Source organism: Physeter macrocephalus, chromosome 5, assembly GCF_002837175.3.
Source record: "Physeter macrocephalus isolate SW-GA chromosome 5, ASM283717v5, whole genome shotgun sequence".
Taxonomy (NCBI): Eukaryota; Metazoa; Chordata; class Mammalia; order Artiodactyla; family Physeteridae; genus Physeter; species Physeter macrocephalus.
Window position 1 is genome coordinate 32,951,594 of NC_041218.1, and position 16,729 is coordinate 32,968,322.

Here is a 16,729-nt window from a genome sequence, read left to right on the forward strand (position 1 = left end):
GTTTGCTAGTATTTTGTTCAGGATTTTTGCATCTATGTTCATCAGTGATACTGGTCTATAATTTTCTTTTTTTTGTGATATCTTTGTCTGGTTTTGGTATCAGGGTGATGGTGGCTTCATAGAATGAATTTGGGGGTGTTCCTCCCTCTGTAATTTTTTGGAAGAGTTTGAGAAGGATCGGTGTTAGCTCTTCTCTAAATGTTTGGTAGAATTCACCTGTGAAGCCATCTGGTCCTGGACTTTTGTTTGTTGGAAGATTTTAAATTACAGTTTCAATTTCATTACTTCTGCGCACAGGCTTTTTCTAGTCGCAGCTAGTGGGGGCTACTCTTTATTTCGGTGCACGGGCTTCTCATTGCGGTGGCTTCTCTTTTTGCAGAGCATGGGCTCTAGGTGTGCTGGCTTCAGTAGTTGTGGCGTGCAGGCTCCATAGTTGTGGCTCATGGGCTTAGCTGCTCCGTGGCATGTGGGATCTTCCCGGACCAGGGCTCAAACCCATGTCCCCTGCATTGGCACATGGATTCTTAACCACTGTGCCACCAGGGAAGCCCTAGCTATTATTTAATGTCTCCCTCTTTTCTCATCTAGATATCTTAAATAATGAGTGTGTATCTGTTGTCTCTACTGCCTGAGACCATAGAACATTTTTTCCCTTCTTCAAACATCTATTCCTTGCCTTATGAGAAAACACACCCTCTATGGACATTTCTTCTTAATATCACATGTAGGTAATTCTCCCTCTTTCTGTCCCTTGAATATTAGTTTTCCTCATTGCCAACTCTCCAAATGCTCCTTCTGAGATCTCATTCATGCTCAGAGAATCGACTACCACCGATAAGCGAATGATTGTTCATCTTTATCTCCAGCCCTGGACCTTTTCCAAATACTTCTTAATCTTCCATCTCCGTGCCAGCCCTATTACAACAACGCTAGGCCAGGCCATTATTGTCTCTTAAGCTTCATACTGTAATCTCAAGTTGATTTGTCACCCCACAACCCCACAGGGATCCTTCTAAAATATAGGTTTGACCCCATCATTTCCCTGTTTTAAATCCTATGGTGGCTCTCCTGCTGACAGAATAACTGAACTCTCTCACATGGCAGATAAGGCATCCAGAATCGAGCCCCCTCCACTTTTACTTCCAGCAGCACTAAACGCTCAGCTTGTAGTTCCCTATACACCTTGACCTTCTCAGGTTTGTGCCATTGCTTAGCTGGGAGCACCATTCCAAATACTCCTGATCATCCTCTAGGGCAGTCAGGCACATAGTCACAGAAGTATGGTTGCAATTTCCCCTGTTAGACTGTTGGCTTCCTGAGGGTAAAGACATGTGTGTGCTCTTTAGCTCAGTACCAATGCCAGACACATTGTCAGCCTCAACACATCCATTCATTTGCTCAACAAATGTGTACTGAGCCCCTGGAATGCTGACCAAACAAAACAAACACAGTTTTGATGAATGACAAATAAATCCAATTTAAGGAAGAATGACAAATGGGAAATGAATGAGTGCTGGTTTTAGCTCCCCCAATATGGAGTGTGATCTAAAACCAGTCACTTCACCTGTCGGTGTGCCTCCATTTTCTCATCTTTGAGACTCTATAAAACCCCTTAAAAACAAATTATAAAATAAGAAGTTCTTTAACACTGATAGGTCAGTATTTCCTTTGAGAGCAATCAGAAATACTTGAGAATTTTTCTTAAGTCAAATTAAGCATCAAGAAAAGTACTGATGAAAGACTGGAGCTATGAAGTCACACAGAAGTGGCTTTAAGTCTGCACTCCACCACTTGTTGGCTGATGCTGTCATATGTGTTACTGGAAGTCTCACTTAGCTCACTGGAAAAAAATGGAGAAAATACTAGGATAGACTTCAAAGGCCTGTAATGGGGATTAAATGGGATAATTTGTGGAAAGAGCTTGCCACAGAGTGTAGCTTGTGGTAAGCACCTAATCCACCCTAACTATTAGTATTGTTAGAGCCTGGGAAATCCCAAGACATGGGCCTGGCCACTGAAACGTTTTCCTGGTATGACAGTATGATTTGTAAGATTTTCCCTTTACAAGTTACCTTGGAAAGCAAGTTAGCAGAAAGTGTCACAATACTAGTAATTTACATCATGCTTAGTAACAAGGTTGAGACTTTGGTAAGAACGTTGCAGCATGTAGTCTCCCTTTAGATTCACACCAATCATACTCTAGTTTCCTAAGGCCATAGGGGGAAAGCTACTTTAGTGTGTTATACTTTGTACTTTCTTGTGATAGAGAGCTGAGCAAAGTGTGTGGTTCTTACCCAAATGAAACTATTTCTTAACGCAAGTAAATAAGTACCTAAATATATAGCACTGTCAATATTTAGAGAAGAAAACTGTATAAAATGAGTGAGAGAGACACAGACCAATCTAGGGTACGTTTTGCCACATTCCTACCTCAACTGTTTTACTCACTCTCAAGTATAGTAAAAATCTTTAAAAATCATATTCACTAGAGAAAGGTCAACATAAGTTAGTAAAACTTTAAATTTGAAGTCAGTGAATATTTAACAAATGTATTAATTACCTATTTTCTGCCAGATACTGTGATAGGCTTTGGAGAGAAAATGGGAAGCAAGAAAGACTAGTAATTGGTTTTTAAAAGATATAAAGTTCTTGTTACCAACTCCGTGTGCTGATAAGAATGGCTTAAATTAACCTCGTGATTGTTTGGGTGCTTAGTCATGTATTCCTTAATAGACTCTTAAGGAGAGTTTATTAAATTCTAGGCACTATGGCAGACCTGGGAATTCAAAGATGAATAACACAAGGCTCTGCCTTGAAGGAACTCATGACTCAGACAGGGAGAAAAATAATAAGTGGGAAATTACTGTTAAAAGAGAAAAGAGCTATGGGGGGAAAAAAGACTTAAAGGGAACTTGCTACAGAGATCATCTAATTTAGTGATCTGTAACAGCAGAATTCTTTAAAAATAAATATATACATGTATATACACACATATACATATATATCCCCAATATAATGTTATTTACACTACTGTCACAAACCACTTTTCAACAGATTAAAAAAAAATACAAACTTTAGATTAGCTCGGTCCAAACTAAGGTGAATTTTAATTACTGGAATCTAAACATTTCTAAATATTTTCATTCCAACTTAGCATTACAAATAAATCAAAGCATCAAAAGTTTGTGGATATAAAGAACTTTGGGGAAAAGAATTTGCCAGCTTTATGCGGTTGAGCTAATAAATCATATGTATTTCCAAACTGCTATTTACAAAGAAGAAATTTTATTTTGTGACATATCAAACTAAAAAAATGTATTACAGTCTGTAAAGGGCCAGGCATTTTCTTCAAAGTGTTGACTTTTGCTATTGCTGCACTCTGGAATGTTATTATAGAGCAAGAGTTTGCTCTTGTGATAAGGAAACATGAAAAAAAAAATCAGAAAAGTGAACGGTAGTTGGACTGGGCAGTTATAAAAATAGACTCTGTCAACTCCTTTAGACACTCCCTTTGCTATTCTGCAGGTTTTCCAGGGCAAATTTTCACTTTAAAAGGCCACTATTTCTGTTATTTTGTTTGCCCTCTAAAATAGCTTACCTGACTATCGATGTGTAAGGAAGGAAACTATTTTCTAAGTAATCTAAAAAGCAAACAATTACCAAAAAGTCTTCCTTCTAAAAGCATTCTAAACCATTCTAGAACCAACAGATATGCTGCTTGGATGACACTGGGTAACACAGACTGTGGTGAAGGAGCCTGAGATTATGGACACCACTGGGAAAGCTCACTGTGGCGAAAGAGCCTGTGAACCAGAAATCAAGGGAGACAGCTGTTTCTGCACCCACCACCCATCTTAGCCAAGTCCCTCTGATGTCTCAGGGCTCAGTGTCCTCATCGCTAATGGTGATACCCGTTGTGTGGCAATCACAAGGCTACCTGCGTGATACATTACACATGAACCATTTATTTATTCATTGAAATAAATGAATCAGATCATTCATTCATTCATTCGTTCATCCAATCAATGTTTGTTGAACACCATCCACATGCCCAACACTACTCTAAGCAAGGAAATACCACAGTGAATATCTCTGCCCTCAAGGAACTTACAAGCCGGTGGAGGACATGGACAAGTTAAGAGGTAAATCTCTCTCCCGTGCGAAGAAAGCTGTGAAAGGGGTGGAGGTATAGGATACACGTAGGAGGGGCTCCTCCCTCACACCTGGAGCATCAGGGCAGGTTTCTGGGAAGAAGTGATGTGTAAGGAGAGGCCTGAATGATGAGGAGGAGCAGGCAGTGAAGGACTGGGGGGTGCCCCAGGCACAGAGTGTGCGAAAAAACCTCTGAAGAACAGACAGCACATGGTGCCTTAGAGGAACCAAAGGAATTCAGTGTAGCTGGATCCTGGTAAGCAGAGGCAGTTGGGGAGGGAGTTTAGAGAGGCAGGCAAAGATGAAATCATGAAGGACGTTACAAGCCACCTTGAGCAGTGTGGACTTTGTCCAACAGGCAATAAGGAGCCTTAAGAAGGGGAGAAACAAGTGCTCAGATGCAAGGCTGCAAAGAACAGGATGAACTGTAGGGAGCCAGTAAGAGAGACACTGGACAGGAGCCTGTTTCTAAAATCCACATGAGAATTAGTAGTGGTGTGAGATGGGGATGGAGAAAAGTGAGTATATCCTAGAGTTTTGCAGGAGACAGTCTTGACAGGGCTTGAAATGTGAAGACAGGTGGAGAAGCTGGGAGTCAAGGATGAGACCCAGGTCTTGGCTTTAGGCCACGAGAAGCTGGTGATGCCATCCACTGGAATTGGAAACGCAGGACACTTGTGTGGGTGGGGCAGCTAAGAGACTCACTTATGGACATAAGATGCCTGTCCATGCTGAGATGTCAGGTAGGGAGCTCTGGGGACAGGTGGATTTGGGAGTCATCAGCACAGAAGTATTAGTTAGAGCTAAGAGGATGCATGATATTTCCCAGGAAGAGTAAGTAAAGTAAGACAACAGTTAGGATTCTGGCAAGCAACAACATTTAAGAGGCGGCCAGGTAAAGACCTCATGAAAACATGATTATAATAGCTAACATTTACTTACTACCTATTATGTGCCAGGCCTTAGGCTGGGCCCATTATACATATTAGCCTGAAAATGTACAGCAATGCTACCAATTTATTAGACCACAATGTTAGGGTCAACTTTTTGTTTCCTCAAGATTCAGCCTCCTTTGAAATTCTCTTTGGTCTACACAGCTGGTAAAGTCAGTGCTCCTGTGGAGAAGCTATCTGGTCCTGAGTGGTTTGGGAAGGGGAAAATTAGATCTCTGTAGTTCTGGGTCTTAGAAACTCTTTCCCTCCCTTGGACTTGCTTTAAATTCATCCATAGAATTATAAGGCATACAGTGTCAAGATGAAGATATGGGCCTAGGGCACAAAGGGTAAGGAAGCTGCTTTGGCCAGTTTTGCTTCCAAGTCTTAGAGCTTGTAACTAAGCATGTTCCTCATGGCTTCACACAATTCAGTCCAGATATGCAAAGATAAGGTTTCACACTGGAGTGTGGGGCCCAATCCAAGGTAGGAACAGAGTGTTTCTTGGCCTGACATTGTCATCGTGCACACTTTTGATTTCTGTTTCAGGGAAAGGGGAATTACAAAGAATTGGGATAAGACTCAAGTGTTTGGCTCTCTGCTGTTACTCAATTCATTTCCCTCTAGAGAAACAAGTCATACCAAGGTCACAGAGAGGACTAGATGAAATGAAATTCAATCCCAGTTTGACCTGGCCGATCCTGGTTTACACCTTTTGTCCCATTATCCTGTCCAGGTAAGAAACTGACCCCTCCCCAAATGGTCCTGTTTGGGCAAAGTATGTGATCAACCATATAGGACTAAAGTCCAGACCCCACAACTTGTAATCCAATGCCTTTTCTGCTTCTCTGGGATGTTGCTTTTGTGGTCTGTGCTCCATTCTCAGGCCTCCTCAACAAAAATTTATCACTACTACTCAAACACATGACATTACTGTAAGGACAGCAGCCCATCTCTGTTTTTGAACAGCAAATTATTTTTAAAAGGATCAGTAAAAAGATATACCTAAGTATGAGTTGATCAAATAAAAATCTAAACAGGTAAAATTTCTGCATATATTGGCATTTAAAATCTTAACCATGTCTTCTAAAATTTTAGATTATTTTTATGATCCTGATTTCCTGTAAACTTTATTGTGACTTGGCAATACTTGCAGATTTTATAAAGTCTAATGTCTTCCTTTCAAAGTTTCTCTCCCACCACATTGTGTTCCTATAGTTCATTCTCTGAAGTCACATCAAAGACCTTAAAATGTGTCACTTGCAATTTAGTTAATGTTTTCTTTAAAACCCCTGTTTGTTCGGTAATAAGGAAACTTTGATAATGAAGACGGTTAATCTAAGTGCATTTTATTAGGGGCATATTAAGGTTAGACACTCAATGGGTAAGTGTTTAACACTCACAGGCATTTCAAAGCTTCTGGCAAGATCTACTCTGAAGGGAGGAAGCAAAGGAAAGAACATTTGGGATAAACAGAATTGGGCTTTACAAGGACCAGATATGTCAGAGATAGTGGAATAAAGCTGTTCTCTGAGAAGACCTTTGCATCTCAATGTTCTTAGGTCCCATAATTGTAGTCTGCCACCATCCAGAGCTTTGGACATAAACCTCAAGTTTAGTAAACTGGAACAATTTATGTTCTCCTTTTCTTAAATATAACGCCTGTATTTCAAGAATTATCAGTTAACAGCTAGGGTGTCTGTTAAGGGAACCAAGAATCCCACTCTAGCTCTCCCCCAGCCCTAAATTCCTTAACCACCTGGTGGGTAAATACAGCGTATTATTTAGGAATTTAGATTCCATTTTAATCCATGTATTTCCTATGGTGTCCTAATGACCTCAAGGAATAGAGTCTGCCACATCTAGGTCATGTGGTATTTTGGCTGGAGGTGCTCATAGCCAAAGCCTCTGAAGGCAGTTGATTTCTGGTGACTTCCAGAGAAGATTGTAGCCATCTTCAGGCGTTCTAGGATGATCATTAACCTTTTGTGCTAAACCTGTGCTTCCCAGAGAAGTATATCATGTCAAACCAAAGCCTCCTTCTTATGCTGGGAAAGTTTCAGAACCCAGACAGGGAGTAGATGAGAAGGTGTGGACAGATGCTCCTCTGTATCGGGAATAATCCTGGCGTGCGGTAGGTGTCTGGGCCTCTCCCAGTTCATGTCTCAGTGGTGCGCATTTGGGAAGAAGGCCAAAGTATACTATCTCTGGGGCCTGATGGTTGGAGACTTACTACTGAGGAAAGGGCTAGGTCTAATCCAAAAAACTTGGTGCTCGGGGTATATTAGAGTTTTCCATTTAAAGTTATCCACACACACATGCACATACACGCACAAAAGTGTATAAAATTATCTCAGCTGTGATAACCACTCTTGTGTGTATGAGCAACCTTTTGCAAAATTACTTCAGTGAGCATCCTTACCTCATCAGCAACTTTCCATATTTCTTGATCACTCCACTGCCCATAAGGATCCAAGTTTTTTCTAAATGTTCCATAAAAGATGAATACTTTCTATAGCAATAAAAAAGAAGAAAGCATGAATAACCTAAATAACTTTGTATATTTCCCTCATTTTATTGTGAAATATTCCCAACAGAACAAAATATTTTAAAAGCTAGCACAACAAACATCCATGTGCTTACCCTCCAGTTTTCTTAAATTTTTATCATATTTGCTTTGTATCGTTTTTAAGAAATAAAATATTACAGCTACATTTGAAGCCCCTTGTTAACACTTATCTAATCACAATGTCCTTAGAATAAAGAAATTGAGACCACTATAAGTTGTGGGAAATTAAACTTTTTTATTCCTAGTAATAGTCCTTACTCTGAACAAATGTAAAATTAAAGTTAAAAATTATAAGTTTATGAACTATAATTAACTTGTTAGAAGAAATTCCTATTTTGTTCATGTATTTTCCTTGGATTTCTTTTATGATCCTAGCTTCCTCAGGGATTCTGAAACTCTGAATTGACAGACACTCAAACACATATTTTCATATGGTCTATAAACCAAGGCATACTTCTACTTATACAACCAGACAGACACAGGAGAGTGTCACGACTTAGAAATCAGCGAAAGAACGAGAATCATATATTTGTTTAACTGAATGCATGACACAGAAGGGAAGGGAGGCAGATGAGCTGGATCCTGCTGAGGTAGCAAAATGACAATCAAATTTCCTGTAAGGAGCATTGCACAACTTATCACCCCTACTTGCTACATCACTGTCTACTTAGGTCTGCCTATATGAACACAAAAATTTTTTTAAAGAAAATCACTGTCTCACTGGGAAATGCTGATGCAACAATAAAAATAATAATTAGGTCTCTCTCTCTCTCTCTCTCTCTCTCTCTCTCTCCACATGGGTGAACTGAAAAATACTTTTGATGTAACATTCAGAAAATTTTTTTCTTTACCATTTTTCTTTTGCCTTTGGTTAATAACATCCAGTCAGGAGAATTGAGAACTAAATTCTTTGAAGCTTTAGTTTTCACTAATTGCCTTAGGCTAAGAGAGAATGCTCAGTGCCCAACTGGTCTGTGAGGAACTGCACAAGGTAAGTCAGTCCTAGATGAATGGCGTCTGTGCCTCTCAGGCAGAAGGAGAGTATCCTCACCATGGCAGCCAAGTTCAAGGAGAGTCACATTAGAAACCTCATTCCCCGGGGCATAATTTATGGCTTAAAGAACAAAGTTGTGGCCAAATATCACAGGAACCCTCTGGAGAAGGCAACAAGACTTATGCTGGTATTTCTTAATCTGCATCAAATCACGTTCCTAAGGGATGCTTCCATTGCTTTACAGAAGTGAATATAAGAGACAAATATATGACTCATAAGAGATGATGGATATATTTGTACATCCTCCTCCAAGCTTCCAAGTAAATGAAAGTAATGTCCAAATAAGCTAAAGAGAGCAGACAAAGTGTGCTCTCAGGAGATTCTGAAAAACTAAAGAGAATTAAATAAGAAGTGGCTCTGAGAATGCCAGTCAATGTATTATTGAAGCAATTAGGTTTATTTGGTATCTAAAGTTCAAAGGCTTGCCAATGGAATTTTGCCATTTACTGTTTTTTCACATGTTCTCTTTTAATATTATGTTTCTTTATATAAAAGCTTCTAGCATTATTGAGAAACATAGGAAATAACAACTGTGAGGGTTTACCAAGTATAAGCCAATGCATTAATAACTTCACTAAAGTTATCTCCACCGGGAACTCAGAGTCCAGAACACAGAGCTCCGGTCTATGGCAGGCTTACCATGTGCCAGGTAAGGCTCTTTACATGTGTTATCTCTTTTTATCTTCATATCAACCTAATGAAATAGATCTTATTGTACATGAAGAAATCACAGCTGGGAGAAGTTAAGTGACTTGCCAACTACTTAGCTAGTAGTTACAGAGCTGGAATTCAAACCTAACAGTGTTTGTCTCCAAACCTGTGCTCCTCACAACCATAGCAAAATGCCTCAAGTCCTGGGCAGACCCGTTTTTATTCCTATCTGGAGCTCAAGAACGATTAAAGGCTGAGCAGGTGCAGCCCATTGGGTCCATAAAAAGCCCATCAGTGCTCAGCAGCATAGTCATAATCCAAGCACTGCTATCCGTCCCTCTGGTCACAGGCTCAGTTCCTGCACTGGGAGTGGATATTTTAGCTTCCTGTTCCTATTCAGGACCTGGCTTGAAGGCTTTTATATGGGTTACAGTGTCCTTGTAACTTTCAAAGAGGCTTAACACATCCAACGGAAGGGCACAATAGGAAATTTTATTTTGGCCAAATGGAAAAGGCCGTTATTCTGGAGGACCATGTAGAGGCCAAAGATGTCATAACATCAAAGCAGACACAGAAGTTTTAAAGGCAAGGTGCCTTGCTAAGATGCTGTGGCAATGCAAAAGAGACTTATTAACACATCCAACGGAAGGGCACAATAGGAAATTTTATTTTGGCCAAATGGAAAAGGCCGTTATTCTGGAGGACCATGTAGAGGCCAAAGATGTCATAACATCAAAGCAGACACAGAAGTTTTAAAGGCAAGGTGCCTTGCTAAGATGCTGTGGCAATGCAGCTCTGGCCCGGTCGGTATACCAATGAACAGGAACCCAATCTCTTTGAGCCTTAGTGTTATTGTAAAACGGGGAGATGCTACCTTTCTTCTCAAATCTGCTCTAACTTTGGGCTTTCCCATTTGATAGACGGCACCTTCGTTTTATCAATCCACAACCTTTGGAGTCATCCATGACTTATCTTTCTTCCCGATCCTCCCAAAAGGAACCAATCGTCAGTCCTGTGGATTGTTTTCCCCAATATATCTCAAATCCATTTGTTTCTCTATCTCTATGGCCACCACATAGTTCAAGCCACCAGTATCTTTCTCTGAACACTGTAAGAACCTCCTAATTGGTTTCCTTCCTTTCACTCTTGCCTCCCTCCCAGTCCACTCTCATTTAGCAACCAAAGTAATCACCACAAGTGTAAGTTGCAGCATGTCATTAGCCTTTTAAAAAACTGTCAGTGGCCTTCCATTACATTCAGAGCAAAATGTAAAACGCTTAAGATGGCCTACAGACCCTGCACGATGCAGCCTCTTCCACTTCATCTGTCTCATTTAGTACCCTTGGCTACTCCACTCCCTTTTTCACTCCAGCCTCCAGCCACCTGGGTTCCTTTTACTTCCTCAGTTCACTTCACACATTCTATCCTCCCTGCCTGGGAATCTCATCCCCTACCTTCTTCCTATGGCCAACTACATCCTTCAGGTCTCAAGTTCAATGTCACTTCCTCAGAGAACCCCTCTTGATTCTTAACACCGAATAAGGTCGTCCAGTAGGATATGGCTTATAGTGAATATTAAAATTACATATGCATTTATGAGCATTTTGTTTTTAACGTTTTTAACGTCTATCTCCTCTCCTAGACCATAACTTTGCTGTGTACCCTGTCACTAGCACACAGGCTTTACATAGTATATGCTCAGTAAATACTGCCTGAATAAATGGGCTGATGTGAACATAAGAAGTAAAACTGTGAAACATCATAGTCACAGTTCAGCACATACTATTTTTCTTCCTTTTAAAAGAATAGCTACCACAACCCAGGTAGTGCTATTTTAAATGAATAGCACTAACAGGCCATTAAAACTGTGATGCTTGTAATTGCTTGAGAAATGGTATGCCTAACTTTTTTCACAGTAGCCTGATAATTTATACGTAATAAATGTATGGCAATATACTATATATTAATTTTATTTAAAATAGATACATATTCAAAATTACACAGGAGGAAAGTTTTTGTTGAAACTAGACATCCAAAAGTTTTAGATGCAGTGGATTTGATACCATTCAGAAATTCTTTAGGTCTTTTGTTTACAGTTTATTGTCTAGCATTAAAATACTACTTTAATTTTAACTTTAAAGGAAAATTAAGTGAACGAACTGGTTCAGCTAAAATTCAGTTTCATATAATTAATCAAACATTCCATTCTTGTCTGACAAATAGTATCTGGCACTCATTTGCTTTGAGGGGTGCCAGTGGGTGTCCCATTGTTTTCTATACTATTGGAAACAGTGTTTCTACAAACTCATCTCTAAAGCTGAGAGGTCCTTGGAGGTCACCTATGTCCTTTTCCTGGTGTACGGATGAAACAGCCAGGGTCCTAAGAAGTTATATGGCTTGGCCAAGGAGGCACAGTCTGATTGTGCAGCAAAAAATACTCTGGAAATTATATATCACAATGATCTTCTACCTCTCTTTCAAGAAACTGTTCACCGGTAGGAAAATTAGGATGTGCAAATATTTGATATTTATGTAACGTCATCATGTATGTACGCTACAAAGAACAATTCTTGGGGCTCAAGGAAGAACAAAGAGATCACCATTGTTCGCCGCCTGACTCATCTCTTCCCTGAAGCTGACTCCTCAACCGCTCAGCTCAGTGGCGATGGCTGAGCCTGTGTGGGGCGTTCAGGGCTGGCCACGCATCACAGCAACAGGCATTATGCTTTAGCCTTGGAGGTCAGATGAAAAACAAAAAAGCATTTGTCTTCTGTGGCTATTGAGCGTAGTATAAATTAAATAAGTGGGAGGAATGACTCCTTATCCTTAAGTATATAGTGTTGTTTTGTTTTGGCTCAGAAGGGGGGGAAATATATATACACACACACATATATACACAATATGTGTATATATATGTATATATATATATATATATATACATATATATACACATACAATGTATAGTTTTATTAAAATGTGGCCCAAATGTTTATAAGCATCAAAGTGACTGTGATCTTGCCTTCTGGCAATGTTTGCAAAACTTTACTATACATTGAATTGGTACAATAAAAATTCATCCAATATGAACAAATCGAGATCCTAAGGTTGGATTTCAGAATGTCTAAAAATAAATGCTGCTTTGCTTTTAGGAACATCTAGGAACCAAAACAAGGTGAATTTTATTAGTCAAATTTGAAATTGCATAAGGTTATATGAAAAGAAAACCCAGACACTGGTAGAACCACAGCCTCTTGTAAAAGAGAGCAAGCATTTAGTGACTCAGCAGAAAAATATACATCTTGAATTCCTACCATGTAACCTACTGTATGTGCTATATAAGAGATAGAAAAATCAGTAAGGGGAAAAAAAAGATCTGTTTAATTTAGCATTGCTACTCTATTCTTGCTAGATTTCTTTGATTGTTGATGATTCTGTCTTTACGTCTTGCTTCCTTAACTAGTATGTCTACAAAGTGTTTATAATACTGAGTGGAAATTAAACAAATACACAGATAATTCCAATATAAGACACAGAGAAGTACCAGGAGAGATTTGTAAACAAAGTTCTAGATCCCATCTGGGATTGGGATGTGGGAGCGGAGAGCTGCGGTTAGAGCCAGGGTTAACAGGGAAAGGGAGGGAGTCAGAAAAGGCCATCTGGCAGAGTTTAACATCTGAGATGCCAAAGTGACTCCAGTGAAGGAAGATCATCTCCGACAGAGGAAGTGCGCGGACAGAGGAAACGAGCGAGAAAAGTGAGGTATATCTCACGGCACAGTAAGTCCAGCTTGACTAAAACTTAAAGGTGCCCAGGTATGAGGAGTGGTGGATCTGACTGGACAGGTTGGGTTGGGACCAGATTATCAGGGACCTACACCACAAATGGAAGAATCTGGATGTTATTCAGTGAAGAAAGGGGTGTCCTAGAAGGTTTTTGACGTGGCAAATCACAGAGTTGAAATGCTACTGTAAAAAGTTTAATCTGTGTGCAACATGAAATAGAGAATTCCAAAGAATAAGGTGAGAAAAGCACAGCAGTGGGAGTAAAAGAAGGAAGGCTACAGTTCTGCGGTGGAAGTAGCAATGACAGAGCTTGGAGCTGGATACTTGCTCATCATTAGCCACGGCACTCCATCACTATACTTAATTACCTATGCTTAATTTATCATTTTGGCTTCTTACTCTGATCTCTGACTTAAGGCAATGAGTTCCCACTGAAAGCTCATGGGTGGGATTGGGACTTCAGTATCTTTTACGTAAGTGTGGAACCTATGGTACTTACTATCATTTAAAGCATATGGAAGCAGTTTAATAACAAATTATTAAATTGTTAATTATTGTGAAATTGAATGTGAACTGCTGCACTCACAGTTTCATTGTTCAGCTCTACAGATACATGATTTGGCCCTATGTGATATCCCTGATAGCAAAAGATGCTCCAGCTCTGGGGGGAGTCTTATGCAGGTATGGATTATTTTCAGATCATAAAGTCTTATCGCAGGAATAGGCCTAGTCATTCCCCAATTATAGTTTGCAGCCTTTCAAATTTGTAATTGAGGCTTTAAAATAAATTGAAACTTATTTTTCTGTTTTTCATGAATTAAGTGATTAACAAGATTCAAGGCGAATGAACAATTTTAAGTCTTGGTGTTCAACTGCCTAAGCCAATGGCACTCTGACTCCAGGCCTCACTGTCTTCTCCATGCTCTCAGAGCTTAGAGGTAAAGTAGAACAAATTAAAGAAGGCTCCCCCTTGAAATGTACACAATGTCCTGGTTTCCACGCTGGTACCTTCTCTAAGATTGCTTTCTAGCTGCAGGAGGGAAGAACACACACACACACACACACACACACACACACACAAACTGCAAGAATTTGCCAAAACTAATGACATCTTGTGATTCCACAGCTGACATCTTGGGATCACTATGAGGGAGAGAGAAGTTTCTTGTTCAAAGTTCCTGTTTCATGTGTCTGAAAACAAGTGATTAATTGACCTAGAGATCTCTGCTATCTCAGGGTCAGAGGTCTTGGGGAACCTCTTGCAAGGTCAGAAAGGTGGAAGGGAAAATAAAAGATGGAAAAGCAAACAGAAATAGTTCCTGGATTTTTAATTTCTTCTTTCTGCTTTTTAAAGATCAAACTCCAGGAAAGGAAAAAAATTACTTAATTTGAACTTTCAAAGGAAAGTTGGGAAAATAAAAGCAACTCTTGGTTTGGATGTTAAAAAGGTCTGAGGAGTTTACCCTCTTTCTCTCTTTCTCGGGCATTCACTTAACGTTCTCAAGATGTCACTGTACACGAAATAGTACCTTCTGTCTACAGACATCCTTGTGATACCGGAAGACAGTCCCAGAAACCAGGGTCATAACATGTACAATGAGAAGCATTTTTATTAGCACGATTACACAGTTTTAAAGGCGTAGCTCAAAGTATTTCTTGTTTAGTTTATAAAAAACTTGATGCCATAGAAGAGGGAAAAGGCAAATTTGGAAGATTCATGTTGGCAGAGAGGCAAGATAAAGAATTTTCATAATTCTAGCCCACTTGGTTTTCCTCTACGTTTTGCATATTTGGGTTCCTAAATAGAACATACAATAAAACAAAAATCTTTTCATCACATGGCAGATAAACTAAAGGATTCTCAATGAAACTGAAATTATTTCTTAGAGCTTTCCTTATTCTAATGGGAAGATTTGTATAAACAAGAACAACAAAAAAGAACAAAAGTTTCACTACTGTAGTTTAAAATGGGATCAGAAAACAGAGTCAACTGAACGGCAATGCTTCTCGGAAAACCAAATTCTATCCCAGGCTCTTCAACATTGTTATCTTGCCTAATGCTGTCACCTTGGGATACTTGTATTCCCAGTGTTTCTGTATCTTCAGACCCTCTGACAATCCCTTTTTTCTTTCTGAAGAAACAATACTGTTTTTCAAAAGTTCAACCAAAGCTGAACTTTTGAAAAACCTTTTGATGAAGCTTCTGGCAACATGACAAAGTTTAGACAAATGAATTAAAAGCATCAGTCTAGCAGTTACAATATTTAGTGCCTCATTAGATGAAAGGAGCAAATGTTCCACAGAGGCAATCTATCAAGAAATGCAAGCTGTTTTCTCAGGCTAGATTTGTAGCCTGTAGCATCTACCTGGAGATGCTCCTGGCATTTTAATTTTGTGTTAAAAGTAGAGAATTGTTAGGACCATGATAGTAGAAAGGATTCAGTGCCTATTAGTACAAGGGGAACAAAGATATTAAAACAGCAACTATATCCACAGAGATGAGAACAAACACCAGTAGATATACGGCCCATGCCTTTCAGATTTGGTCCCAGTAAAGACATTCCTTGGTTTCCATTAAGATCATTTAAAAATGGAACTGTTGCTATTTCTCTCATAATTAAAAAGTCCTCTTGCACAATAACACAGAGAGAATGATACTAAGCCAGTAAGGCTGAAGATCCTTTGTGACCCAAATCAAAGAGTGACATTAAAAAAAAAAAAGCTACAGATTACTCTGACATGATTCATTCTATTCAAAGTACAAAAAAACAATCATTACACTTTTTATTTTCAATTCCACTACTTCATGCTTCCAAGTGTTTGATATTTCAGCAGCATCTTTTATATCTTGCAAAGCATTTCTCAACCTGCTGTGATTGCTAACTTGGAGCTCAGACCACTGAAGCAGAAAAAAAAAAGTTGATAAAAACAAAAGCCCCATGCTTCTGCTGTGGTTTATGTCTTCTGGAAAAAGCTATCAAAACTATTAATAGTTCAATAACTGTATGTCAGAGAATTCCAAACTACTAGAAGTAGTTTTTCTCCCTATGAAAAGGCTGCATTGCAGAAAAAAAAAGACAGCGATACATAGGGAATAGATTTTGCAGGGAAATGTGAATTTCTTGAGTGCAAGTGTCAAATAAAGGGAAAAATGTACTTAGTTATTTTTTTTTTACTAGCTAAGTCTTTCTGGCTTACCTGTGGTATGACTCCAAAGGCTTTCCTCCACTGTTGCAAAGTTACTGAATCCCAAGACACACCATCTATTTGGATTTCTCCTTCGGTGTTCAGCAGTCTCAAAAAAGCCAGTAACAAAGTGCTCTTCCCTGATCCAGTTCTTCCCAAGAGGCCCACCTAGAATATCAGTGATGGAATTACTCCTGTGACAGATAGATACAATACAATAAATGTAATCTGGTATTATACGTTAACAAAAAACCCCACTGGAACCGTTTTCTTTTTTTTTTTTTTTTTTTTTTTGCGGTACGCGGGCCTCTCACTGTTGTGGCCTCTCCCGTTGCGGAGCACAGGCTCCGGACGCGCAGGCTCAGCGGCCATGGCTCACGGGCCCAGCCGCTCCGCGGCATGT

The 16,729-nt window shown here is 39.4% G+C and overlaps 1 protein-coding gene across 1 annotated transcript in view; it reads right to left on the minus strand.

Annotated features, from left to right (window-relative positions):
• The window catches only part of CFTR (CF transmembrane conductance regulator), a 167,546-nt gene that overhangs the window by 8,039 nt on the left and 142,778 nt on the right, over positions 1 to 16,729 (minus strand). Inside the window, exons 23-24 of the mRNA XM_055084662.1 lie at positions 16,339 to 16,494; positions 7,507 to 7,596 (exon numbers count right to left, since the gene is read on the minus strand). Of these exons, the coding sequence (XP_054940637.1) occupies positions 7,507 to 7,596; positions 16,339 to 16,494 (246 nt within the window). The remainder of the gene's footprint in view (positions 1 to 7,506; positions 7,597 to 16,338; positions 16,495 to 16,729) is intronic.